Source organism: Grammomys surdaster, unplaced genomic scaffold (assembly GCF_004785775.1).
Source record: "Grammomys surdaster isolate TR1022 unplaced genomic scaffold, NIH_TR_1.0 126113, whole genome shotgun sequence".
Taxonomy (NCBI): domain Eukaryota; kingdom Metazoa; phylum Chordata; class Mammalia; order Rodentia; family Muridae; genus Grammomys; species Grammomys surdaster.
In genome coordinates this window covers 256676-283774 of record NW_021620921.1, presented here as the reverse complement: position 1 = coordinate 283774, position 27099 = coordinate 256676, and the positions used below count along the sequence as shown (strand labels likewise).

Sequence of the window (27099 nt, the reverse complement as noted above, 5' to 3'; positions counted from 1 at the left end):
TCCTTGGTCAAGTGGATAGTTGGAAGCAGAGGAAGAGCGGAGGGGATGGAGGAATGGCTACTAAAGTACTCCAGCGGATTCCACGGCACCTCCTGAAATAATCCAAGAGGAGACAGGCCACCTCGTCACTCCTTGATCTCCTGCCTGTAACCTACTTTGCTGAGCAGGGTAAAAGGGAGAAGCAGCCATTTGAATGGCTGGTATAAGGTCACATTTTCTGGTACAGTTGGAAGAAAATTTCTACCAGCGGGGCTAAGGATGTAGCTCAAGCAACAGGGTACTTACCTAGCATGCAGGAAGCCCTGGGGATCATCTCCAGCACTGCAAAAACCAAGCAAGGTCACACATGCAATCCAGCACTCGGGAGATAGGGGCAGGAGTATCAGAAGTTCAGCATCATCCTTGGCTACTTAGCATGTGGGAGGGCAGTCTGTACTACATTAGACTGTCCAAAAGTAAGGAAAACCAAAACAAGATCTCATCCAGCAGTCAAGGCAAAATGACCACCATCCAATAAAGCTGTCCCAAGAGCTCCTAGGAACAGACCACTGCGATCAAACCACCTCAGGGCTTTTAGCTATGGCATTTTTTGTTTGTTTGTTTGTTTGTTTGTTTGTTTGTTTTTACCTTTGTGGGCTCTGTGGCTTCTCCTCGATTTTGCTGCTCTGTTTCCATTTTGTGGCTGTGAGGCTCACTCCCCAAAGTCTTTCAAAGCAGAACTCTGCTTGGTAGCTGGGGCCTGGGACTGTGTCTCTCAAATGAGACCCCCCCTCCTGGGCAACTGAACCAAAGACGGCAAGAGTTTGCTTGTTTAAGACATAGCTTTCCTATGTAGCCCTGGCTGACCTTGAACTTGCTATGTAGACCAGACTGGCCTCAAACTCATACAGACCTGCTTGTTTTGCCTCCTAAGTGCTGGAAACAAAGGAATGCACCACCATGCCCAGCCTTGGAGTTAATGTATGTATTCTCTTTCTTCTTCCTTTTCTCCGCCAGCTGTTTATTTGATTCCTCGCTCACTAGAAGGTGCTCAGTGATTACTTCCTCACTGTTAGACACATGTCATAGACTGCAGGGATAAATCAGTACACATGGTTATTGACTAACAAGGAGAAAGATTGTTTTCATCCATCAGCTGCAACTGGAGGAATCAGAAAATAGATGTTTTTGCTAACTTATTTCAGAGTGTCGAGGATCTTTTAGTGGACAATCAGGGAACACTGACCTCTGTGCCTCCTTCCTCAGACTGCAGACAACATGGAGCTCAGGTCATGCTCCTTGAGAAGCATTCTCAGTATCCTCTCCACCCATCCATTATTCAGCACAGACTAGAGGGTTTGTAGGAGTGATGTTTGTATATGAGCCACTGGCACACTGCCTCAGAGCCAGTGTGGCAGCATCTGCATCTGAGTGTATGAGCCACTGGCGCACTGCCTCAGAGCCAGTGTGGCAGCATCTGCATCTGAGTGTATCAGCCACTGGCGCACTGCCTCAGAGCCAGTGTGGGCAGCATCTGCATCTGAGTGTTGCTACCAAATGTGGTTCAGAAAGAAAAGTCAGAAGGATTCTGCCCTTATTTAAAATTATGCCTCTGGCATTCGTTGCTGGTTAAAAATACATTCTGTTATTCATAAATAGATTCCATGCTCATAATTACTATCTTCGTGAAGCAATGAAAAATGACATATCTGGTTGGTTGACAGCTGTTGCCTTCACTGCTGGGTTAAGGGATATTCTGAGGCTTGTTCTAAATTCATCAGAAAAGATCGACCCAGTCAGTTAATTGGCACCTGCCATAGACAAAGAAAGGGGTGTGGCATATTATATTACCTGGTATTTCTTTATCTGTCAACTTGTGTGGGTTTGAGCTACTTTCCTTCTGTTTCATCAGTATCCAAAAGTTAATAATTTACTGTTTGGGGTTCTTTCAACATATAGTACATTGGAAATAAATAAATGAATTCAGATGTGGTAACTTCATAATTAATTTATATGTTTTTCAGCTTTTCCTCAGGGGGAAAGTAGCCATGGCCTGCAACAGAAAGCATGTGAATTCCAAGCCAAACTTTAAGCATAAGTTTCTCATCTCCCCTAATTACAGGGTATTCTTAATAGCTCAAGCAAGAAAATTGGCATCAGAAGCCTTAAAATAGCTTCATTCCTCTGTTGGTACCTCACACAACATTCCAAGCCTTACCTACAGTCAACAGAAGCTTTCTCAAAGGCCAAAGAGTTTTTGTAAGCCACCCACAGCCTATGTAAATACTACCTACCTACAGAAGGCAGGAGAAACATGACAGTATTTCTCAGAGTCCATTTAGTGACCATGGAAGCCTGAGTCACAGAGGAACTAAGTCCTTCTCTGTTTCCAATATTTTCATTTGTTTTTGATTTTAAGTAGCAAGCAGTTTGAGGTATTGAAATGTCAAACATCTCAGGTGTCCTAGTCAGTGTTCTATTGCTGAGAAGAGACACCATGACCATGGCAAATCTTATAAAGAAACACATTTAATTGGGACTTTCTTACAGTTTCAGAGGTTAGTCCGTTATCGTGAGGGGAGCATAGTGCCATGTAGGCTGACATGGTATTGGAGAAGTTGCTAAGAGTTCTATACCCAGATCCATAGGTAGCAGGAAGAAGAGAAAGCCACTGGTCCTGGCTTGGTTCTTGAAACTTCAAAGCCCACCCTTCCCTAGGGACACACTTCCTCCAACAAGGCCACACCCTCTCCAACAAGGCCATACCTCCTAATCCCTCTTAAGCAGTGCCACTTACGAATGACCAAGCATTCAAGTATATCAGCCCATGGGGGCTATTCCTATTCAAACCACCACACCAGGTTAGATAGAGAACTTTCTTTTCTTTTCAGGTATTTGCTTCAAAAGAAAGTGGGGGAGGGGAGGAAAGGACTTGACCGGTTGTTGACATCACAGGCCTATGATTTTAATTTTGAAAGTACAGAAGGTTAATTTGCTAAGCTCATCTCTCTTATTTGGTGAATGTACAAAGTTGTCATAAGGTTAATTAATTAATTAATAAGATGAACAAATAAACAAAGTCCAATCTGTACAGGAGCCTGTAGACTGTTTGACCATGCTGACCAGAGCATTGTGATTAAGAGGTGATGGAGTGCTGTGGACTACAGTCATCTTGGTCATCTTTAGTCACTTTTAATAGCAACTTACTATCAACCTCTATATTTGACCTCACATCCTTTTGAATAGTAGACATAAGTCCTGGAAGTTATTTAGCTACAAGTCTGTTCACTGTCTTACAAAGCAAAAGGGGAATGTGGTTCCAATCATGACAGGTCTTTGCCTAAGATAATGGTTAAACAGTTAGCAGCAATGTCACAGTGTCAGTGTGATGTCTCACTGTGTCAAACTGAAGTTAAAACTCTGGTTAAAAGAAAACTGAGAAAGTAGTTGATTTTGAGCAAATAATATGTGTGACCAAGGCCTCGGGAACATATATTCGGATTACCCTGAGTGATATGTCCCACATGGAAGAGGATTTGTGATATTTTATAGTCATGGAACAAATTAAAGTCATAAGTCAGTGTGCTTACAAAGTATATGGAAAGTGGTCCTTAGGAAGTTGGCCTCAATGGATTGGGAAAAATCTCTTCTGCAGAATTAAGAATTCATGCTGGTTCTGGAGATGTAGCTCAGTTAGTAGAGTATTTCTCTAACTAAAGGAAGCCCTCAGTTGCATCCCCAGACCCACATGAACTGGCCATGACCTGTAATCCTACTACTTTAGAGGTAGATAGAGGCAGAAAGAATCAGAAGTTCAAAGACATTCTTGGCTATGAAGCAACTTCAAGGTCAGCAGGTGATACAAGAGACCCTGTCTCAAAAGAAAAAAAAAATCATATTATTAGGATTAGAAATGTCAAATTTAGCAAGATGATAAATTCCAGGAGTTTTTATCAAGAGGATATGAGGTCAGATACGGAGGTTCGTAGTCAGGAACTATTAAAAGACTAAAGATAGCCCAAGATGACCTTGGCTCTTGATCCACAACATTCCATCACCCCATAATCACAATCTTCTACCCAGCCAAGGTCAAACAGTCCATGAGACTTTCAGTGTAGATGGGGCTTCAGAGAGCTTTAGTTTGTAAATGAGAACTTCCAGAAAAGCCCAAAAAAGGCAAAGGACCATCTCAGGGGCGTATAAAAGTCCTGAATTCCATCAATGGCAGATCCAAGGTATTTGGAGAAAAGAAAAACTGTATCCATATTGAATATATACAGATAATTTTATTAATATTTCCAAAAACCAGAGTCCAACAACTATAATGTAGCAGTTGTATTTTGCGAGGTAATTTAAAAAGCCTAAGGATGATTCAAAAAACTCACAGGAACATGTGTATAAGCCATGAGAAATACCATGTCATTTTCTACCATGAGGGATTGTGGTATGTCAAGGGGCCTGGAAGCATGTCCCCATGCACACTGAGGGGTGCCGTCTCCTCCTGTATGTCACTCCATCATATATTGCTCCATGTTCTTCTCTTGGGCAGCTCTTTCCCAAGACCTGTTGGTAATACAAATGATAACAAAGGGTAAATAAGATCCATCCACTTACACTCCTAGAGTGCTGCAAGCTAGCAGTGTGGGGAATTTGATGGGAAGCGTGTTACGCCTGAAGAGTTGATACATTATGAACTCCTCCTAACTGCAAAAGAAATAAGGCAACAGGACACATCTCAAGTGGGGAAAAGGAAATACAAAATATTTACAAAGAGAATTTTCTACATGTACATTTGGAGGAAAAATGAACTGTCAGAGGAGGAAAAACAGGCACTTTGTGAGTGGTCATCTACTCCCACAACAGTGCATCCTGCTGTGATCCAAGGATCTGTCATCAAAGAAATCGACTGCCCAGAGGGCAGGGGAGAGACCTGTTGGGGCTCACTGGGTCTCCATCAGAGCATCCCTCTTGGGAGCAGCATTAGGTATATAAAGCAGTAAAGGACAACAGGGAGCAGCCAGGTTCTTCTGCCGAATCTGTGTGTATGACTGTTGTCATTCATCTGTCACCAGACACAAAGCGACAGATTTTGTGACCTACCGGTCCTTTCACTTGACATCTCACCTTTTGTTCATCTGTAAAGTTAGCACAGTGATAGTATCATAGCAAACACCTCATTTTTGTTGTTTTTAAGTTCCCATTTTCCTCATTTCCTCTTTACGGTATGCAGGAAGTGCATAACAAATGCTGGCATGTTTTAGTTACTGCTCTCATTTGATTCATTCAGAGGATGCTGTGATTTCCACATCCCTGGTCATGAGTGGTAGAGGCAGTCATGCTTCCTTTCACAGAGTACAGGGCATGGGGGGAGGGGGTGGGGAGACAGTGCCAGAAGTGAGGCTGAGAGAGATGAGACCAGTGCACAAAGAAGAGCTTTGTGGGGCCTGCCAAGGCTAGGGGTGGAATCCTAAACTGTCCATGCCTCTGTAGGGTCTTCAAGTGAAGAGAGGAGCCGTCTAGCCTACAGTCCAGAAGGTTTGCTCTGGCAGCACTACAGAGGATGATTTAGGGAAGAGGATGGTGATGGCCAAAGCCTGGTTAGAAAGCCACTGTCTAGTCCAGAGAGGCCAAGACCGCAATGAGAGCATAGCAATGAGAGAGAGAGAGACTGGGGTCCCTTTTGTAGGATCTTAGAATGAATTTCTTAGTTTGTTTTTGTTTTCAAGACAGAGTTTTTGTGTAGCCTTGGCTCTCCTAGAAGTAGCTCTCTAGACAAGGCTGGTCTCCAGCTCATAGAGATCCGCCTGCCTCTGCTTCCCATGTGCTAGGATTAAAGGCATGCATTAACACCTTCTAGTGATGAATGAATTTTATAACAGACTCAGAAGGAAATATTTGAGAGGAAAAATAAAACATCATAGCAGGTAAGATAAAGATCTTAATGACTGCTGGAAGGTGGGAGCCAGATAAGAGAAAAAGAATCACACTTCTGAGTTAAATGTAAAAACAGGGCTCAGCAGTAGAAGCCAGTGAGGCAGCTGCACAAGGCAGTGAAGGGAGGAGGTAGGAGGGCATCTTCTTCCGAGATAAAGTGTCTGATGTCATGGCAGCTAGGTTTAGGATTTTGACTGATGTCCAAAAACTGGAGAAGTGAAGAGGAGGAACAGGATCTGGGAAGATGGCCTTGACACAAACCCTTGCTCTGCAAGTATCAGGACCAGCCAGGCATGGTTGCATGTGCATGCTTCCTCTCCACTGGGGATAGAGATAGACAAATACTGAAAACTCGGTAGCCAACCAGCCTATCCAAAAGCAGAGAGACCATCTCTTCTGCCAATAAGCAGGAGAACCAGAATGGAAGGTGACTGACCTTGTCCCAGGAGAACCAGAATGGAAAGTGACTGACCTTGTCCCAGGAGAACCAGAATGGAAGGTGACTGACCTTGTCCTGCTCCAGCCTCCCCATGCATGTGCACAGACACACATCTCCACAGTCACATGCATGCACCCCGTCCCAGCACCACACCCAGACACATCCTCATCAGCACAGCAGAGTGGGAGGGGGGAAGGAGGGAAAGAAGAGAAGGAGGGAGGGAAGGAGTGTAGCGGGGGCAGAAGTTACACTTTCTGAGAAGTCAGAAAGCCAGCAGACTTAGCAATGATGGTCTGTAGGCATCTGTGTGGAGAGAGTGGCTTCTGGGATGTCTAATTTTATGCCTCATTAAGGGGCAAATATCCCGTTTATATTTTTAGTCATGTTTCCAGGTATATTATGTTTCTAGAAGTGAGGACTTTTTGAGGGCCTTTTTTTTTTTTTCTGTCCAGGTGATTGGCAGGACCATTTTAATTGATTTAAGAGAAGAGACAATAGAAAGTCTCTGTGATCTTGGAGCCTTTTGGGTAGTTGGGGATGTCATGCTTCTAGCCAGGGTCAAAGGTACAACTCAAATTCCATTCTTCTGACTAACCATCATGTAATAGTATAGATTCAAAAGCAGATAAAAAAGAAAAGAAAAGAAAAAACCTAGACCTGATCCCCATCTTTAGTCTTAATAATTAGGAGGCAAAAACAGTTGGATTTCTATGTTCAAGTCTAGCCTACTCTGCATGAAGACTTCCAGGCCAGCTAGAGGTGCATAGTAAGACTCTATTATAAAAATAAATGAATAGCTGGGCAGTGGTGGTGCACACCTTTAATCCCAACACTTGAGAGGCAGAGGCAGGTGAATTTCTCAGTTCGAGGTTAGCCTGGTCTACAGAGTGAGTTCCAGGACAACCAGGGCTACACAGAGAAACCCTGTTTCAAAAAACCAATAAATAAATAAATAAACAAAACTAAACTACTACAATAGTTGCAGTTGCACTGGTTAGTATTTGCCAGTTTAACACAAACTAGAGTCACCTGGGAAGAGGTTCCTCAGTTGAGGAATTACCCAGCAGGCTGGGCTGTGCACACATTCGTGGGGCATTTTCTTGACTGGTGATTGATGTGAGAAAGCCCAGTCCAATGTAGGCGGTGTCACCAATGGGCAGGTGGGCCTGGGTGACATAAGACAAGCAAGCAGTAAACAGCACTCCTCCGTGGCCTCTGCATCAGATTTCTGTCATGAGTTTCTGCCCCGACTTTGTTCAATGATACACTGTCAACTGGAAGAAGAAATAAATCCTTTCTCTCCATGTTGTGCTGAAGAAAGAAAGAAAGAAAGAAAGAAAGAAAGAAAGAAAGAAAGAAAGAAAGAAAGAAAGGAAGGAAGGAAGGAAGGAAGGAAGGAAGGAAGGAAGAAAAAAAGGAAGGAAGGAAGGAAGGAAGGAAGGAAGGAAGGAAGGAAGGAAGGAAGGAAGGAAAAGAAAAAAAACAAAGTAAAGCAGAACAACAGCCAGCCATGCTTTTACCAAGAAAGCAGCCTTCCCAGAGTCAGCTTCACTCAGACACACTATCTCCCTTCCATATGGTAATTGTGACAATTTTTCCTTCCTTTCATGTGGTATTTCAGATTCTAAGGGGAGGGGATAATTTGTCACACTTTCCCTTCCTCAAAGTTAGTGTTACCAGGCACACACGTGGTAGAGTCTTCTGACAAGCTGCCCTATGAGGGAAGACGGCCACAGGAGCAGGGAAGGCCTTACGCCTGTGCTTCTGGCTCGATTGACTGCGATTGTCCTTCTCAGTAGAACAATGTCCCCAGAACTGCCATTTGGGGAAAGGGAGACTTTGGATCTGACACTTGAGGCCACAGGCCCAGATGACAAGCCTCAGAGATAGTTTTTGGGGGTCTGGAAAGCTGGTGTTCTGTTGAAACACTAAGGGGAAATGGACACATGACAACTGACACACAGACCAAGAGAACCCAACAGAAGTTTGAAGTTTGGAGCTGAAGGTGAAGGTGACTAAAGCTTTTTGGTCCTCTATTGAAAGCATTGGTGTTCATGAATAGGGCTGCTCTCCCTAAGGGATACAAAATCAAGATAGACAGTCACTACTCAAGTCAGGGTGTGGGGGGGGAACAAGTTATTAAAGAAGCAACAAACGAAAACTTGAACATTCGGCACACACTAAAGATAGAACAGCACTGATGAATTGATCAGTCTTCCATGGAAAACTGTGGAGCCATGTGATGTTGTTGAGCATGTCTGTTCCCAGCATTCTGGAAGCTAATGCAAGACTCAATTTGAGGCCATCCTGAGCTACACAGTGAGACTCTGTCTCAAAAGACCCCAAAACAACCAACCATGTTTTTTTTTAATTTAATGAATGTAGAAACATTCACCAAAACCAAAACTCTATCCTTAAGATTATTATATAACAGAGTATTTACTTCACCATAAGAAGAAAACTTGATGTTTTAAGACTCAAAGAAAGAAAAACAAATGCCTGAGACTCCCCCCGCCCCTTCTCTCAGTAGAGAGGGACCATGGCGATTCTAATCTTGCCAAGGCAGGGATAGAGGCTTGACCTCCAGTAATTGAAGGGGACCTTGTAATGGCTCTGGTCCCCATGTCGTTGTCCAGTGAGGCATGAGGGCCATACCCATCCTGATGTATTTTTCCTGGAGAGGGGATACTTTTGACATCAACCCCTATGCAGTCAGGCTTGTCCCTCAGGGAACCCAGAGAGATATTTTTAATTTTTATTTATATTCCTTTGCAGTGCTTTGCCTCAAAGCCTAAGCAAGAATTTAGATCACCAGTCAGAGGGGGTTCTGGGTGGTCCCTCTCTGCTTGGTCTAGGGGTGGAAGTCCCCTCTCTTAGGTTGGATGGAGATGGGTTTTGGGAACACCCTGGATGGAGTAACAACCTCGTCTTGAGTCTCATGGTCCTCTATAGCTAACCTATAATAATGTACCTAATAGGTTTTGCTGCCAAGTTATCTATCTGTTGTTTCACAAAATTGGTGAGCCTATTTAATGCCCAGAAACCAAAAGAAATAAGCAAACATAACCCAACTAACAGTCCCAAAATGAAAGGAAGTAGGGTTGACAATCATGGAGAAGTTGAAAACCAATTCTTGTACCAGCTCTCATCTTTCTCCCTTATTCTCTTCTTTAACCATCTGTCTTGTCTATGTAAAAGCAACATTCTTCTTTAAGAGCTGCACACAGTCTTTTTTGTTGTAAAAGAGTAAATCAAGTCTAATCAAGTCCTCTGTGTTTTGGAGGACCACTTCAGACAGCAAAATGAGGGATTTCTCCAGATTAGTGATGTCAATCTCTAGCTGTTTGATGTCCTTGTCAATGGTCCATCAAAGGTCTGAGTAGTGTAAGTTCAGAGGCCAGCATAAGGATTAGAACCTCCAACAGCAAACACCACAGGTGATTCATTTTTACCTGGAAAGGAAAAAGAAGGAAATTCTCAGGGAGATTTCTCTTCCCTTCATGTCAATTGTTATTCATCTTATTTATGGTTGGGCCTGGCTTTGTAGGGATATCTATTTATTTCATTAATCTTTCTGGCAGCCATTTAGCTGTGCCTTCTTTGGTATCAAACAAGCATATCAATCCTTGGCCCCATATGAAAACTGGGTCTGGGCTATTCCATTTAAAGGTAAGAGGGTCCTTCCACATAACTGTGGCATAGTTTTTATTGGCCTCAGAATGCCAGAGGCAATCAGCAGCAGGTTTGTCAAGACCAATGCAGTTTGGGAACATTCAGTTTAGCCAGGGGACAGACAACAAATGATCCCACAATATAGCCCTGGAATGTACTGGTGTCACATGACTGATGGTCATATCCAGCCAAGGTTTTCTAGGTTTTTCTTGTAAAACATTGTAATAAAGGTACTCAGGGATTACAAAATAGCAAGAAAATAACATTCAAATTTCTCCCTAAAAGTTCACTTACAGAACAGTTTTCCTTACTCAACATGTGTCCCAAACTAGCTCAGGCCAGATTGCCTCCTTACCCTCATACCTGGACATAACTGGAGTATGACTGAACAGAAATTGTTTGATGGTTGTTGGGGGGGGGGGAAGGAACTTAACTCTATTGTCTGGAGAGAGCAGTACGTGCAGCTCAGGGAAGGCAGGGCCGTAGGTTGTCAAGTGCATTGTTTGGAGGGTGGTGTGTGCACATAGTATGTGCAATAGCAGGCTGCCAAGTGTAGTATTAGAGGGGTGTGTGCATTGCACAAGCCAGGTTCATTACTAAACTAGTTGTTGTGCTTAGTGCTTACTTACCTGCCTCACTGGGAAGAGGGGGTGAGGCGGGAAAGACTGTACCATGGCCCTTGTAAGCTTCAACGACCAGGAGCTAATGCTTCCAGGCCTCTTCTCAGATGAAGACAGTGAAGCGGACTGAGGTCGTGCTGATAACCTTCGTGAAATTAGGTACCAAGGAAGTAAAACGGCCTGTACAACCAAGCCAAGTGGGCAACTGCCCAGAGCTCAGGTTATCCAGGAGGCCACGTGAGGAAGGGGTAGATAGGGCTTTCTGAAGAAAGCTGCTGTGACTCTGAGGGAGGGAACATCATACAGATGACACTATCCCTGCTCCACCCGAAGCCCTGTGCACAGAGTGAATCCAGAACCTGCTGAGGTCTCATGGTCACCTCACCAGAAAGTCTTTCCTTAGCATAAGCTGCTGGGAATGGGGCCGACTGAGAGCTTCCTTTTAGAGACTTCTACTCAGAGAAAGACAGAAAAGAATTCTAGGGCAAGGCAAGTGTAAAGTGTACACTTTACAAGTGTAAAGCGGGGCTGTGGTAGATTAGTATACTTGGAAGAAAGTTCCGTATAAATGTAAGCATGGGAGAGAACAGGTGCTTAGGAGGTGCTTCCTTTTTTTGGTAAGTGAGATCATAGGGCGGTTCTTATGTGCACTGGCTAGGATTACAGCTGACACGGTAAAACTCGAGATCACACGGGCTATAGGGAACATTAAGCTATCTTTACTGTAAACAAAGTTTTAGTTCTATTTGGGAAACTTCCAGAAAATACCTACGAAAGGATAAAAGCAAGCCTTGAGCACAGTTCATTGCTATTTTAACATTCCCTTTTGATAACAAAAAAATTTTTCTATATAAATGAAATATTGTCCCTCTGTCAGCAACCTTCACAGTCAATGGTGTTCATTGTGCTGAAATTCTTGATTCTCAGATGGCAGAAAAGCATCCACCAGGCTCCAAAGCAAGGCCTGCTTTTCTCTTTCCACTTAACCAGTACTGTTTCCATGCTTTCTATCCTGCTCAAGGTACAGGGTAGCCTGGGGCTGACTAGAGCAGGAAGCCAACACCCACTGTAACAGAGACTTCTGTCAGTCGTGATTTGCCTGGATGAGGTGGAGAAGTTCTTGAGTTGCCCAGTTATGAGGACTCGAGACATGGCCCAAGGGAAGCAATGAAAAGGGGGTTCTGGGGGTGTCTGCATTCTACTAAGGGTAGGAGGGCCTGGTAAAGGTGGTCTGTGGAGCTGTCTGAGGGTGGGACAGGAGTTCCCACTCACAGTGTATGCTGGGGGTGTTGCACACATTCACAGCAGTGTCACTGGATGAGGAGCCCAGGCCAATGATGCTGTACCTGCCTGTGGACTACATGTCTCTGGGCTCAGCCCAAGGGTCGCCTTTAGAGGTGAGGAGACCACCAGAACATGTATGTGGTCACGTCTCAGAGACCCCAGCCCATTTTGGAGACCACTGGGCTAACACGATACTTAAAAATATGCTTTTATTTGGAAAATTCAGGATGCTTACTTTTTTTTCTTTTCCATTTTACTTAGGCACTGGGAAATCATGAATTTGATAACGGTGTGGAAGGACTGATTGATCCCCTCCTCAGAAATGTCAAATTTCCGATTCTGAGTGCAAACATTAAGGCACGGGGGCCACTAGCTCCTCAGATATCCGGACTTTATTCGCCATCTAAAGTTCTCCCTGTCGGTGGTGAGGTTGTGGGGATTGTTGGATACACTTCAAAGGAAACCCCCTTCCTCTCAAATCCAGGTATCTTCCACTTTCACGGTACTTGTAACTTGGGAATAGATGTGGTAAAGCAGTGCTTGGCCGGCCATGTTTCTATAGTCTAGAGCAGATGAAGGATGGTGAAGGAAGGGAAAGGATGGGAAGCAGGCCCAAGGTGGCAGATTCTGTGTTGTTCTCCATTATCCGATGAAGGGCATCTCTGTCTCTGCTTGGTGAACTTCTTTGTTGACTAAACAGTGTCTCTGTTTAATTCTGTGTGTTCAAAATTGCTAGTGAAGCCTGGCACGAGCAGCTCCCACAGATCTCTGGTCCCCAATAAAACAGTTTTCCCAGTTCTAATACTCAAGAGCGTACACACATGTATAACACCAATTCCTAGCACATTTAATTTGAAGTCCACCCCCTGCCCCGTGCGTGCATGCGTGTGTGTATGCATCCTAAAATATATCCCATGAAATCTCTACATGTGGTGTCCAGACCTGAGGCATTTCTCAGAACTATTTTGTTGTGGGACTAACCAAAGTATTGGATAGCAACATTCTGTCCACACCCTTCCTCCCTGCCCCGCCCCCTCCCCTGGGGAGCTCTGTGCCTCACACTGTTCTGGGTACTAGAAACGCCAATCAAGAAGCCTGTTTCTCCCTGTGCTCACATATTCAGTGAGAGAATAAATAAATCTGTGTCAGAAGATAGTGAATAGAGTGAAGAGAAATGAGACAGGAGAGGAATAGGCTGCATAGCAGAAGGAGGGGTGCACATTGCTCTTTTAGAGAAGTACCCAAGGAAGGCTGACAGAAAAGGAGGGCCACGATGGTTAGGATTAATGGTCAACATCTCAAAAGTCACCTAGGAGACAAGTTCCCAGGAATGCTTGTGAGACATTGTCTGAATTAAGGTGGGACAATCCACCATAAACAAAGACAGCACCATTCCCAAGGGTTGGTTCCTGGGTTGCATGACAGAAAAGGACACGTTCTTATCGCTCTCTGCTTTCTAACTGTGGATGTTGTGTGACCAGCTGCCTCAAGCTCCTGCCACCAGGGCTTTCCCCACAAATGATGGACTGTACCTCAAACTGTGAGCCAACCTAAGCCCTTTGCCCTGTAAGTTGTTTGTGGTATTTTATCACAGCAATAGGAAAAGAAACCAAGAAAAGGACTCAGTGTCGAGGGCTGTCCAGGGAGCCCCAAGCTTATCGGGGTTACAGACAAGAATCATATGGTCCCTGGCGTTCCTGTGACGGACAATGGTAACAGAACATTAACAATCTTGAAGTTTTCAGTGCTGACTTAAGCTACTTCAGCACTGCTGAACCAGGACGGCATGTCTGTGGTCCCCTCTTGACCACTGAAGACCTAATGACTTGCTAGGTTTGGGCTAAAGGCTGGGAGGCCTGGTTCATGTCTAAGCATAGGATTCCCAGGAGCTATGCCAGCCAGTGCCCGAGGCACTCATTATTAGCAGTGGGCGGTAGAGTGAGCTCCGTGAGCTTGGCTCCCCTTCCTAGGGCAGATGAGGTCTCTAGGTCATGCAGCTCTCAATTCTACTCTAATGCTGCCACTCCCTACCTGAAAGTGAGCAGTTACCATCTACCATGCCAAAATTAGTTTCCAAGGGTGAGCATGATGGCTCTGTGGGTAAGGACTTTGTCACCTCACCTGATGCCCAGACTTCAATCCCTGGAACCCACATGGTAGAAGGAGAGATCTGACATCTGTAAGTATGTCATAACACACACAAACTAAAATAAAAAAAGAAATGTAAAAACCTCTTTTTGAAATTGGCTTTCAAAGCCTACTTGTTGACATTTTAGTTCTGAAGACAGAATACCCCAAGTTTCCAGGCAAGGCAATGGGGCTGGCTGCAGTTGTAGAGACCATGCTTGCTTTTGTGCTCAGACATGTTTTTCATGGTTAGTGTGAAGGCCTAGGTGTAAAAGGAGATGGAAACAAACCGTACCTGAAGTCTCTTCTTAGTATGAGATTCAGTTTAGGCAAACATATCATCTATGGCCCAATGAGATGTTCAACAGATAATGATGCTTGCCATATAACCTGATGTCCTGAATTCGATCCCCAGGACCCACGTGGTGGACAAAGAGAACCAACTCTTGAAAACTGCCCTCTGACCTCCATGCATGTACTGTAGTATGTGTGCACACACAAAAATAAATGTTACATATACATATATGTTTTATATATGTTAATATATATATGTATATATACATATATATATATAATTTTATGTATCATCTACAACCTTAACCCAATGCAATATTGGGTAAACACAACTAAGAACATTGACTTACATTTTTCTTTACTGCTAAGGCTTTTGTACCAGAGATATTCATACGTTTTGCTCTCAGTAAGTGAAGAGCTTTAACAAGAAATCATACTTAGTGTGTTGGTATTTACGTAGTGCAATGAAGTTCTTTTAATATCCATTTTATTACTTTTCTTCCTTAGGGACAAATTTAGTCTTTGAAGATGAAATCAGTGCATTGCAGCCTGAAGTAGATAAACTAAAAACTCTAAATGTGAACAAGATCATTGCCCTGGGGCACTCTGGTTTTGAGATGGACAAACTCATTGCTCAGAAGGTTCGAGGCGTGGATGTCGTAGTGGGAGGGCACTCCAACACCTTCCTCTACACAGGTAATTGTTTTGATGCATTCTGCAAGCTAGGATGTTCATTCAGTGTGCAATCCACAATGTATAAGCTGTAACATACAGTATACAATGTACAAGCTGCAATATATAGTATACGAACAATCTGCATTGGATGAGGACAGGTAATCTTACTGGGTGGTGTTTCTAACCATTCATTTCATGATTAAAACTCAATGCTACAAGCATATAGCACACATAATGAAATGAAAACATTACTAATCTCCAGACAAAGGTCAGTCAGTGGTAGAATGCTTAAAAGATAAATATATATTTTTAGATGTTTTCAGTGGTTCTTGGACCTGAATCCAGGCCTTTCTGTATTTTAAACATCTATATCCCCAGTCTTTGGTTTTCTAAAACAGAGTTTCACTATCTAGCCCAGATTAGCCCTAGTCTTGTGATTGTCCTGCTGCTGCGTCTGAGGAGAATGGTAGGATTATAAGCATGCACCTCTGTATCTGGATTGGAAAATATCATCATCATCACCATCATCATCACTACTATTATTATTTTCATAGGACTTCTTAGAATTTTAAGTGCTGAATACATGTTACATGTGGAATCAGAAAGTGGGATACAGTACAAATTATAGAAAGAAAAGAAACACAATATTGAGTCAAAAGTCCTCCTTCCTAACTCACTTGACCTTGAGCAGACAGGTCACCTGACACCCTCTGGGCACATTGGCTTCCTAATGAGGAGTCTATCAGAGTTTTGAAGATTAAGAGTCCGGGAACAGTTGAATTCACTGGTTCGGCCTCGGGTGAACATCCCCTTGGCTCTTCAGAACACAACATGAGAGAGAATCAGGGAGGGAAATGGACACGTGCAGGAAGGCCAAGTGTGTGTGGTGGGCCTCCCGTTACAACCACTCCCTCTCATAGCACTAGCTGTGGTCTCAAGAGAACTAATCTCTTTCAACGGTGATGGCTCCAGTGACCTCGTCACCTCACCTTAGATACTCCTTGAAGGTTCCACTGTACCTCAGTGTCACCACCATGAGGACTAATAAGCTGCTAGGACACGAGCACAGAAGGGAGAAGCCACATCCAAGTCACAAGAGTTTCAGGTGGGGCCTCAGAAGTGCCTGCTCCATTACAATTCTATGGCCTCCCTGTGGATGTGACCTATTCAAACCCTGGGGGCTCTGTGGCTTTTCTCCAAAGTAGTATTAAAAGTCTACAGCTCACAGCAGGGGCAAGCTGGCGCTCCTGCCACGTCATCCTTTTCGGGTTGGCAGTGAGCCGTAGTAAGCATGACATTTTACAAGAGGATCTAACAGGCAGGTGTACAAATGTGTGCACTCTCAGAGATACGTATAAAGTAAATGGAAAATTCCCAAAGCACCCAGCCTATCCTGCTTGTATTGGTGTTGTTCTATTGTTTCTTTTATTGTTATTTTATGGAGACAGAATCTCACTTTGCTTTTTAGTCCAGGCTGGCAAGGAACATTATGTACTGCCTAGGCTAACCTTGACTGTAAGATCCCCTTTCTAATAGTATGACACCAAGCACTAATGTCACAAGAACACCATGCCACATGTGACTTTGATATCTATCTATATATGTGTGTATGTACATGCACACACACACAAACTTTAAGTGACATGAACAGTTCAGAGTGCTACCCCTCACTCAGATGATGCAATCATTCCCCCCTTGACACTCTGATGTATCTTTGTACCCTCTTCATCTGTACCATTTATGACACCACTTGGGCACCACAGGCTGCGCTATGTGGCTACTGATTATGGTCCCCTGCTAACCCAAGAAGCCAAGAAGCTGGCGAGGATGGCGATTAACCTTTTGCTCTTAAAATGATTGCTCCAGCCAGAGAGTCCTGCAACACAGGATGAGAGATCCGAGGGTAAGCTGTAGCTTGCTCATCTGTAACTCCTGAATCCAGTCTCTTAAACACCGACCCGAGCGGGTGTAAGTCATCTGCTTTACATTTCGGAACAGATTACAAAAATTAAACTTGTTCCCATGAAGATATGTTTTGGCTCTCTTTTGAAGACTAAACTTAGCAATTAAAGGACATAAGAGGAGATGAGGCCTACTCGTGTATTTAAACAAATTTTTGCCAGCCTTAAAAAAAAATAAAGACTTTCAGGCAGGCTGACAAAATAACTCAGCAGATAAAGGTATTTGCTATACAAGCCTGGAGACCTGAGTTTGAACCCACATAATAGAAGAAGGAGAGAAACTGAAGCCCAAAAGTTGTTCTCTGACTTCATGTGTACCACAGCATATCCTTACATTTATTTTCTCTCTTACACACACGCACACACACACACACACACTGAAAAAAAAACTTAAGCAATCTTTCACCAAACCATTTTATTACCAAGAAGCTAAAATAATACTCTGTTAAACATTACTTAGTAAATGTAGTAAAAAGAATGTAGCTCATGGAGGTGTAGATCCTTTTATATTTTAAGTCACTGTAGCCCAGACTGATCTGGAACTTACTCTGTAACTTGTAGACTGTAATTAATTGCAGTCTTTCTATGGAAGCCTCGCAGATCTGGGGATACAGGCATGAGCCACTATGCCCAGCTGGAATTTTAAAGTTTAAGAAATGTCTCAGTATATGACATGGCTCAAAAGAAAACGTTCCCAAAGCACCTGGATAGCACCCTGATATTTTCTGGTCTTTCATTTAGTCTTTTGTGCTTGTTACTGCCCACTGAGTTAGTTTCCTTCTTGTTTGTTGTTTGTAACCTACATTCTAAAAACCTCCAAGTTAAATGAAACATGACTAATAGTGCATGTGTTACCCCTCCAATGAAGAAACTCTGTCCAGCTTCCTTCCACTAACCCTGACACAGCCTGATGTCACACCGAAGAGTAGAAGCCCTCCCATCCAGGCTGGCAAAGTGTAAGAACTTCAGGAATGAGGCCCAAGAGGTAAATGGTGTCTCTGAAGACATTACATTCTGGAGTTACAAAACGTTCCATGATAAAAAGTCGGAAAGTAAGTTCAAGTTGGAGCCTGCAGCAGGCATGCCAAAGGACTGCCCCGTCCTTATGACTCTAGAAGAGACTCCTAGGGTGCTGCTTCCTGTCTGTCTGCCAATAGTTGAACTGAACATTTGGTTCTTCTCTTGGACATCAGTTTCTAATCTGCAGTTCAGTAAAGGGCTCAGTACTAGGGATGTGTGACCCTTCCTTTCTGATAGACTGCTTTCTAGAAAGGCAACCAGGCATAGAAATAGAAATTAACTATTTACTCTCCAAGATTAGGAAGCTTCTTTCTTTCTTTCTTTCTTTCTTTCTTTCTTTCTTTCTTTCTTTCTTTTTCTTTCACTTTTCCTTTCTTTTTAGTAAAATAACATATACTGTCTGCAAGCTACTATGGTAAAGTGTAGGGCTCACACAACCTGCTACCGTCTTACCACTGTACCAATGGTTTCCCAGTACCCTCCCATATCACCAAGTGGTTAGTACTCAATTTCCTATCTGTGTCTGCACACCAGCTCCCGCCTTCATCCTGTGAGGAAGGGCATCTGTGTGACAATAGATTTAGTACCCCAGGCTCACAGAATCCTTTTCCTTATTCCCTGAATGGCTGTCCCCTCCACTCCACCTCAGCCACTTTACTTCTCAGAGAAGGCTGAGACTTGGTCATTGGCAGACAGTTTCAGAACTCCACTCCTGTACCCTTCTGGTTTCTAGAGCTTCCTCACTGTGTTCCTTTTGAAGCCAGCCTTCAGAGGTGCAGAAGCTTCACATCTCCTGACCAGTCTGGCTGCTTTCCTATTCTTCTCTTGTTAACCTGAGTGGCTAACATATGCGATGCAGGTGTGCAATATTCCTAAATGAATGTTAATAAGTACAACCTTTTAAAAAATTTTTTGAGGCAGTGTCTCATTGTGTAGATCAGGCTGGCTTCAGACTCACAGAGATCCACCTGCCTCTGCTTCCTGAGTGCTATCATTAAAGGCCTGCACCACCATGCTGGAGTTTGCACAGCTCTTTGGATTGGTTAGGTTTTTAATTACTTTATTTTCAGCATGATTGATTCTAGACTTAAGCACGCATTCACTAAATATGAAATTCACATTATTCATATACTTAAGGAGCAGAAATTACATGAAGACTACAGAATTAAAATAAATGGGAATTCACAAAATAATTATAGAGTAGCTGAATTAGAAACTGCTATTTGTTCTTGCCCTTGGAGAGCATTAGACACAACCCTGCTGTGTTAGAGTAACTAGGAAAGATAATAAAAAGATAATAAAAAGAAAGTAAATAGGTGGTCCTTTCAGTCAGTGTGGTATGTGTCCCCCTCCACACCTTTTTAAAGATAAGGTTCTATACCTGGCCTAAAACTTGCTAGGTAGCCAAGGCTGACTTTGAACTTGTGTCCTTATGCTTCCCTCTCCTGGATGCTGGCATTATAGGCATGCTTGGAATCAAGCTCAGGGCTTTGTGCATGCTCGTTAGGGACTGTACCAACTGTGCCACGTGCTCATCCCCGAAGCCACTGTTCATCACTCCATGATGTACTTTCAGAGCATGGCTTCTGAAATTGCTTCTGCTCATGACCCCTTTTTGCTCAGGATATTTTTACGTGACCATGGGTATATGAATATTTTAAATTAGGCACAAGTGTCAAAATTTATCAGATAATCCATCAGAAAAAAATTACTTTATTTTTTTAAACTTATTGTTGTGTATATGTATATGACATGCATTTGTAGTCAGGATATGTATATTTAAGAGCATACGTGTGAAGGTCAGAGAAAACCCTGGAGAGCTGGCTGTCTCTCTCTACTGTGGGTTCCTTGGGATAGAACTCTGGCTTGTAGTCCAAGCATTTTTCCCACTGAGCCATCTCACTAATACAAGGAACTTTATTTTAAAGTAATTAGTTGGTATGTATATATTTTTACCATTTACTAAAGACAAAAGCAAATTTTCTTATAAGGTGGCTCACACCACCTGTTCCTGCTTATGTTTATGTAGGGACTTGAGTCTTGGCTGAATATTCGATACTTCATCATCTTCATTGCTTTGTCAGAGTCAATCAATCTTGTCACTGCCCAGTGTGACCACATGTGCAGTGCAAAGTGCACATATGTGTTCAGAACCAAGGCTACAATGAAGTCTAAGATGCGGTGTGGATAATCACTCTAAGACAAAGATCCATCCTGGGCATGGATAGAATTTTTGGTCACTGTATGTTCAGAAACCTGCCATTCAGTCACAATACCCTCCCTCATACAGGGTCATGACCCACAGTTTAAAAAGCTAGGTTTTAAGGCAGATGTGGCACAGGCCAGTAACACAAGCACTTGAGAAGTAGAAGCAGGAGGATTAGAAGTACAAGGTCATTTTCACCTGGGCTACATGAGAGCACGTCTCAAAAACAAAAAGAAAACAAACAAACAAAAAGAAAAACAACAAAAAACAAACAAACAAACAAACAAAAAACAGGGTCAGGTGTAGAGATAAACAGTTTTAATCCCAGAACTTGGGAAACAGAAGCAGGCAACTCTCTGAGGCCAGCCTGGTCTATAGTATATTGACCATCCAGGAATAAACAGTGAGCTCCCTGACCCTCTGCCCCAACACACACATACATGTGCACACAAAAGCACCAAGAAAAGAAAGCTAGGCTTTAGATAATTGTGCTGTTCTAGAATAACCCTAACATTTGTCACATGCACAGGACAGAGAGACACTCTCCAAGGAACAGTTTCCAGGCACTGACATTCAGGGTTTCCTGTGTGCATTGGAGAATCAGCCAAAGGGCAGAGGCCTGACCAGTGGCCTTGGCAGTGATCTCCCTGGGTGTTTCTTAGGTCAGCACACAGACTTTCCTCATTCCAGTGACCACTCACTCTCGTCCTTTTAGATAGCTTTTGCCTGGCCCAGCTTCAGCCCCCACTTCCCCACCCCCCACTTCCTTTTGAGCAAAGCCACATTTTGCACACACACAGCAGTTGTCTGTGGTAGCTACTCCTCAAGAGGCTGCTTTCCAAGATGAAATGAGTCTATTGAAAGCCCAGCTCTGAAGAGAATGACCGTAAATAAATGGCAGTTGGGATCCAACCCCGAGCAGGGTTGTTATAAGGAAAGTTGGTCAACTCCCGAGAACTCACGGGCCCAGTGCCCTGAACACTGAGTGTGTCACAGGCCGGAAGCTTGTGCCATCTTAGCTCTGCTGTTTGGTGGTCTTGTGTGCAGGATTTCATTTTTCTTTTGCTGGAATCTGGCTTGGGACTGTGGAAAGGGCTTGCTACTCTTACAGGCTCAGTTTGTTCCCTGGTTCAGTCAATACTGCCTAACAATTTACATCATTTCTTTGAGCCTGAGCTTTCTTTAACAAAAAGTGATGATAATAGAGGTGCAGCTTCCTCAAAAAAAAAAAAAATTGTCATAGAGATGAAGCGAGGTAAAAAAAATCTGAGCAGAAGTGGGCTTGAAAATACATGTCCAAGAAAAATAGCCCAGCACAGCAAAAAGTATCAAACGTTTAGACCTTTGGCTGAATAGTGTAGAACAGTGTGGAAAATTTGAAGATCTGGATTGTTTTTCCAGCCGGTGGTTTTCAGGAGTTGCCAAATACCTGGAGGAGTGAGGGAGACTCAGCCTTGGTAGAGGCAGAGATTAGCAGCCAAACCCCATATTACCTCAGCCACAAAGGAAGCTGCCGTTCCGACTATGTCTATGTGAGATAACCTTGACGCATCTTTTGTTCTCAGAAAAGGAACATCAAGACCTTTCTGAACTAGAGAGTAGATCCTCCCTGCCAGAGCCGTGCTGGTTTTGCAGAGTTCACGCTGAGCGAATTGAGGCATCTATCTGGACTGGCAGGTTCCTAACTTCTAGCATTCTGTTTAAGCTATTGCCGTGGAAGGAATTAAAAAAAAATCAAGAAGTCTGGCTTGCCACTGTCTTTAATTTCCAAGAAAGGGCAGAATGCCAGATTTCTGCGATTTGTTAATCCTTTTCCCACTTGGATGGGATAGTCTCTGCCACTCTGTGGACAGTCAGGGGAATTACAACTTTCCAAACATTGCCCAGAAGAGAACGTCTTGGCAAAGCCTGGAGGAGGCTTCCCTAAATACCTAGTCCCCTGCAGTGAAGGGCAGGTCCGTCCTTGCCCAAGGAAGCACAGCAGGGGAAGAAGAGGATTAGCTCAGTCGTCCCTCCTCCCTGGTACACTAATGTGTCTTGGATCTTCTGCAAGCACAGTGGGACGCTGGCACTGGAAGCAGCTACCCCCTCTTGTGTATGGCTGGCATGTGGGGTGCTTGTGTCCTGCACTGTTATGGCTCTAGTCATTGACAGGGGCAAGGCAGGGCCTGGAGTAAATTCTTCCTAGCACGCCTTGGCTTTTCTTAGGTAGATTAAAAGATCCTGAAAGAACTTGGGACACAAAGGGACAAACCTGGCTCTGTATATAAGTTTGTGAGTGGCCCGTGCCAACCAACTTGCAGCTTCTCAGGGTAACCCACAGCTGGCTGCTCTAGGTAGAAGAGAGGACATAAAGTCAGCATCCCCACAGCTTTGGTTTCCGGTCAGCTCCTCTGCACAGTCCAGCATGTGCCCTCAGGCTTCTGCTCTGGTAGTCCTTCTTCTCGTGTGTAACGTACAGCTAGTAATGTGACCTGCCTCGTGGGAGGCCTGGAGACATAAATGAAATGATAGTCACAGCCAGCTCTCAGAATTGATTCATGTGTGAATGAACATGAGCTGAAGCCCTCTGGACCTTTTGTAAACATCCAATAGGAGTCATATGTGTAGCACGTAATAGGAACACAGTGGACCAAGGCTATCAACTTTATAATCTGATTCTAAACAACCCAAACTATATCACTTCCACAAAAATTTGATATAAATTATGACTCACGTAATGGGACATATCTATAATCCCAGTATTTACGTAGAAGACTGAAACAGGAGGATTTTAAGGTCAAATCCAGCTTGGAACTACACACAGTATACATTGAGAAAGAGTGCTGTTAACTTAAATGTACAGGCCAGCAGGTAAAGATGCCTGCTGCCAAGCCTAAAGACCTAAGTTTGATTCCTGGGACCCATACATATGATCTCTCCACACATGATAAAAACTTAAAAATAAATCCAATTCCTGGAAAGAAATTAAACATGGCAAGTGATTCGATGCTGGACCTCATGCCTCTTCTGTGGCCACTCACCCTCAGACAAACAGCAAGGCTTCTGGGTGATAAATGGCTCCCAAGGTCTTCCTGTGGTCCTCCAAGAGATAAAGGTCTGTCAAACATGACTGATGATGTAAGGAGCTGGGGAGGTAGTGTGCTTGCTTGTTGGTTCCCAAGGTGACTGTGGCTGATCCAAAACACTCTAAGAATAGCTCAGTCATTCCTTCTTGGTCCTCATTAACAACTATAGGCCCTTGAGTGTGTGTATACAAGGTTTCTAGAGAATGCCTTCATCTTATAAGGGGAAGAGGCATACAGGAAAATGGTGTACCTACTATGCCTGGCCGGCACACGCTGAGGAACTTAAGATACTGAATTGTCTGGACAACCCTGTAGAATGAGAATTGTTAATTATTCACTTCGGGTTCCCTTCCTATATTGCTTGGCAGGCATTGTAGTGCACGCCTATATCCTAGCCCTTGAGAAGCAGAGGCAGGAGGGTTTTACACAGAAACAGAACTACATCAAAATGGCTTAGTTTTCATTCAGCCAGGGGAACGAGAGAGAATCTGCATGAATTGGTATTCAACTATGGGTCTATTCTGTATGATCCACATCAGATCACTAGGCACAATGCCCCAGACTTAGAAACAGCTTAGTAAATGCCTGCTGAGTAGAGAATGGCAGGATTTATATGCCAAAAAGGCATTTGGAGTCAGTGACAAAAGTCCCACAGGGCTCTGAAAGACCAGCCATGTACAACAGCAGATGGTGAATCATCAAGTCAAAATCCGCTGTCACTGCGCCAGTGGCCTGCCATGTGCAAAGGCTGACCTGATCAAATTTGCTTCTTTTATTTCAGGAAATCCACCTTCTAAAGAAGTGCCTGCTGGGAAGTATCCATTCATAGTTACCTCTGATGATGGACGGAAAGTTCCTGTGGTCCAGGCCTATGCCTTTGGCAAATACCTGGGCTACCTGAAAGTTGAGTTTGATGATAAAGGAAATGTTATCACATCCTATGGAAATCCCATTCTTCTGAACAGCAGCATTCATGAAGGTGAGATCTGGGGAGAGTCTACCAAATGAAAAGTCACACAGCAGCTAGATCTTCCATCCCCTTCTTATGTTTGTTTTGTTTCAGGAGATGACTGATACTAGTGAAGAATTTAGCTTCTCCCTTGCACTTACTCTCTTTGCTCACAAGGAAATTTCAAATTCCCAAATCCTCATATGTTTTCCAAGTCTGCTCAGTGCACTACTGCTTCTTCTGCTTTGCAAAAGCTTAGTCCTGTGAGGCAAAAGCTACCATCAGCTCCTATCTAGAGAAGAACTGACAACTAAAGAAAAGCAATTCAAATAGGACCGAGTAGCACTCAAAATCTGGCCCACCTAACAAGAGGCAGTGACAGTGTGGTATATGAACCTTAGCATCTTCATTCCTGAAACAAGCAAATAGCTCTTGTTTTTTCTGGTTTTGTTTGTTTGTTTTGAGGCAGCCTCTCTGTATACAGCCTAGGCCAGGGGTATATTGTACGCCCATATCTGTCAAGAAGTACTTTGTCTTTTGAGGCTAAGAATAAAAGAATATTGTATGCCATGTTTTCATATGATGCATAGACCCACTGTCATGATTCCATCCACTAGCCCTTTGCTGTTTAGCATCATCAGCTCAGAAGGATGGGCAGTGAGGCCCCATTGTGGGCTCATCCAGATGTTGTGTTGATGTTGAGATGCTCAAAACATCTTCTAGGTAAGATACACCCAGGTATAATGTCAGCAAACAAAATAAACATTCCTAAGGGATTTCATAGCCACAACCGAAATGCATAGGTGCAGCCAATGCATACTTCCAGCAGGGAAGCCTGACAATGCTCGGTTTCTCTAGAACCTACCCATTAGGAGATCTGCCTGAAATGCAGGCCTTTCCTCTCACTTGTGCCTTTCTGATGTCTTTTCTTTCTAGATGCTACCATCAAAGCAGACATTAACCAATGGAGGATAAAATTAGATAATTATTCTACCCAGGAACTCGGGAGAACAATCGTCTACCTGGATGGCTCTACTCAGTCATGCCGCTTTGGAGAATGCAACATGGGAAACCTGATCTGTGATGCCATGGTGAGGCATCTTCAGGGGCAAAGCAGCTGCATCTAGGGAGGGAGGAAAGGAAGATGGAGAGACGATGCAACAAGGGGCAGAATTAGAGACTTTGTTACGGTTAGTGCTCAGACAGAAGCATGACTGGTTTCATACAGAATACTTGGCAAGGAGGCTCAAAGGACTTAGGAGAGCATCACTTTATTCCTTTACAAAGACAAAAACCTTTTAAAATATGTCTTTCTTAGATGTCCAAATTTGAGGTGTTTCTTTAAGATGATCTGAAGACAGGAAATGTACCAGATGTTGACAGAGTACATCTGCTTGGACCTGACTTGGCAGGCAGGTTTTCCCTGGTTTGTCCTGTTGGCTCTAAAGAACATGAGCCTATGTAACTTGGACTTCTTTTCCAAGCACAGAAGGAAAATGCATAGTTATGGTAAAGTCCTTGGCTATAGCAAAATCATTCATGAAGAACATTTTTCTGGGGTCAACTAGCCAACCGGCTTTGTGGGCTGTGTGGAGCTAGAGTCTCTAGGGCAGACATGAGGTCCAGGCTGGCTCTTGAGCATCATGAAGTCAGTATGAGAAACCACCAGACAGAAACATCTAGAGAAAAATCTAGAAACACCACAAGGTACTACCCTATCTGTGAAAAGGGCTGAGGTAAATATAACTTTTACTTTTTTGTGCTTGTTTTAAAAATAGAAAAAAATGCATTTTGGGCTCATAGAGTTGGCTTAAGGGTACTTGAACCGGGCTTCAATTCCCAGCACTCACAATGACTCAGTGTAACTCCAATTCCAGGGGACCTGGTGCCCTCTTCTGACTACCACAGGCACATATGTGGTGAAAATACATATATGCAAGCAAAACACTCATACACTTGAAATGTAGAATACACAAACCTAAAAAATAAGAAGTATAAGGCTATATGTAGTGGTGCATGCCCTTAATCCCAATGTTCAGGAGGCAAAGACAGGTAGATTTCTCTAAATTTGAGGCCTACCTGGTTTATACAACAAGCCCTAGGACATCAAAACAAACAAACAAACAAACAAACAAAAGCAAGTGTTTTCACTTGCTATAACTGAACGTGTGTTTTGTAAAAGAATGAGCCTGATTTGATTGCCAGTACCTGCCACAAGGTAGGCAGTGGACAGACTGGGGCAGCCTGCTGTCCTGGAGCAATCTTGACACCAGCTGGGGAGAGCCTTCTCCTAAGTGCCCTACCTAGCTGGGAGATAGGTTTAAGGAGTCGGTAAAGAGTTCTCTGTCCTAAAAGAGTGACATGGGTCTGGTCACAATATACTTTTGCTTCTGTTTGATTGAAGGCTAATAGAAGCTAATAATTTTCTTATAATTAATAATGTACACAATGAGTTTTAGTTACAGTTGGGAAGTCTCTGGGGACACGGGAGTAGAGAAAGAATACTTTGTTTTCTCAGTAAAGATATTCAGATTCCTGGAAATGATACCAAGAAAGAAGACCCAAGTAACTAAATTTCCACTATTGTAGATTAACAACAACCTCAGACACCCAGATGAAATGTCCTGGAACCACGTGTCCATGTGCATTTTAAATGGAGGTGGCATCCGGTCTCCCATTGATGAGAAGAACAATGGTATGCACCTGGGCCCAGCTTCCTTAGCCATCTATGTTGTCTCTTCCCCAACTGTGCCCACAGCACCCTCTGCTGTCAACCATAAACCAAAATGCTGGTCCTATAAGTTTGTGTTAGCGTTATTCAAACCCAGTGCTTGGACAAAGGAATACAAATGAATTCTCATATATATTCAC

The 27099-nt window shown here is 43.5% G+C and overlaps 2 protein-coding genes across 4 annotated transcripts in view; one reads left to right on the top strand and one right to left on the bottom strand.

Annotated features, from left to right (window-relative positions):
* Nt5e (5'-nucleotidase ecto) overlaps window positions 1-27099 on the top strand; it is a 47518-nt gene that overhangs the window by 15194 nt on the left and 5225 nt on the right. The window contains exons 2-6 of the mRNA XM_028756194.1: window positions 12190-12412; window positions 14857-15045; window positions 24061-24258; window positions 25165-25319; window positions 26818-26923. Of these exons, the coding sequence (XP_028612027.1) occupies window positions 12190-12412; window positions 14857-15045; window positions 24061-24258; window positions 25165-25319; window positions 26818-26923 (871 nt within the window). The remainder of the gene's footprint in view (window positions 1-12189; window positions 12413-14856; window positions 15046-24060; window positions 24259-25164; window positions 25320-26817; window positions 26924-27099) is intronic.
* Window positions 4429-27099, bottom strand: part of Snx14 (sorting nexin 14) — a 99221-nt gene continuing 76550 nt past the window's right edge. For all 3 annotated transcript variants that reach the window (XM_028756190.1, XM_028756189.1, XM_028756193.1), the window contains one exon: window positions 4429-4542. In XM_028756190.1, coding sequence (XP_028612023.1) covers window positions 4429-4542 — 114 coding nt within the window. The remainder of the gene's footprint in view (window positions 4543-27099) is intronic.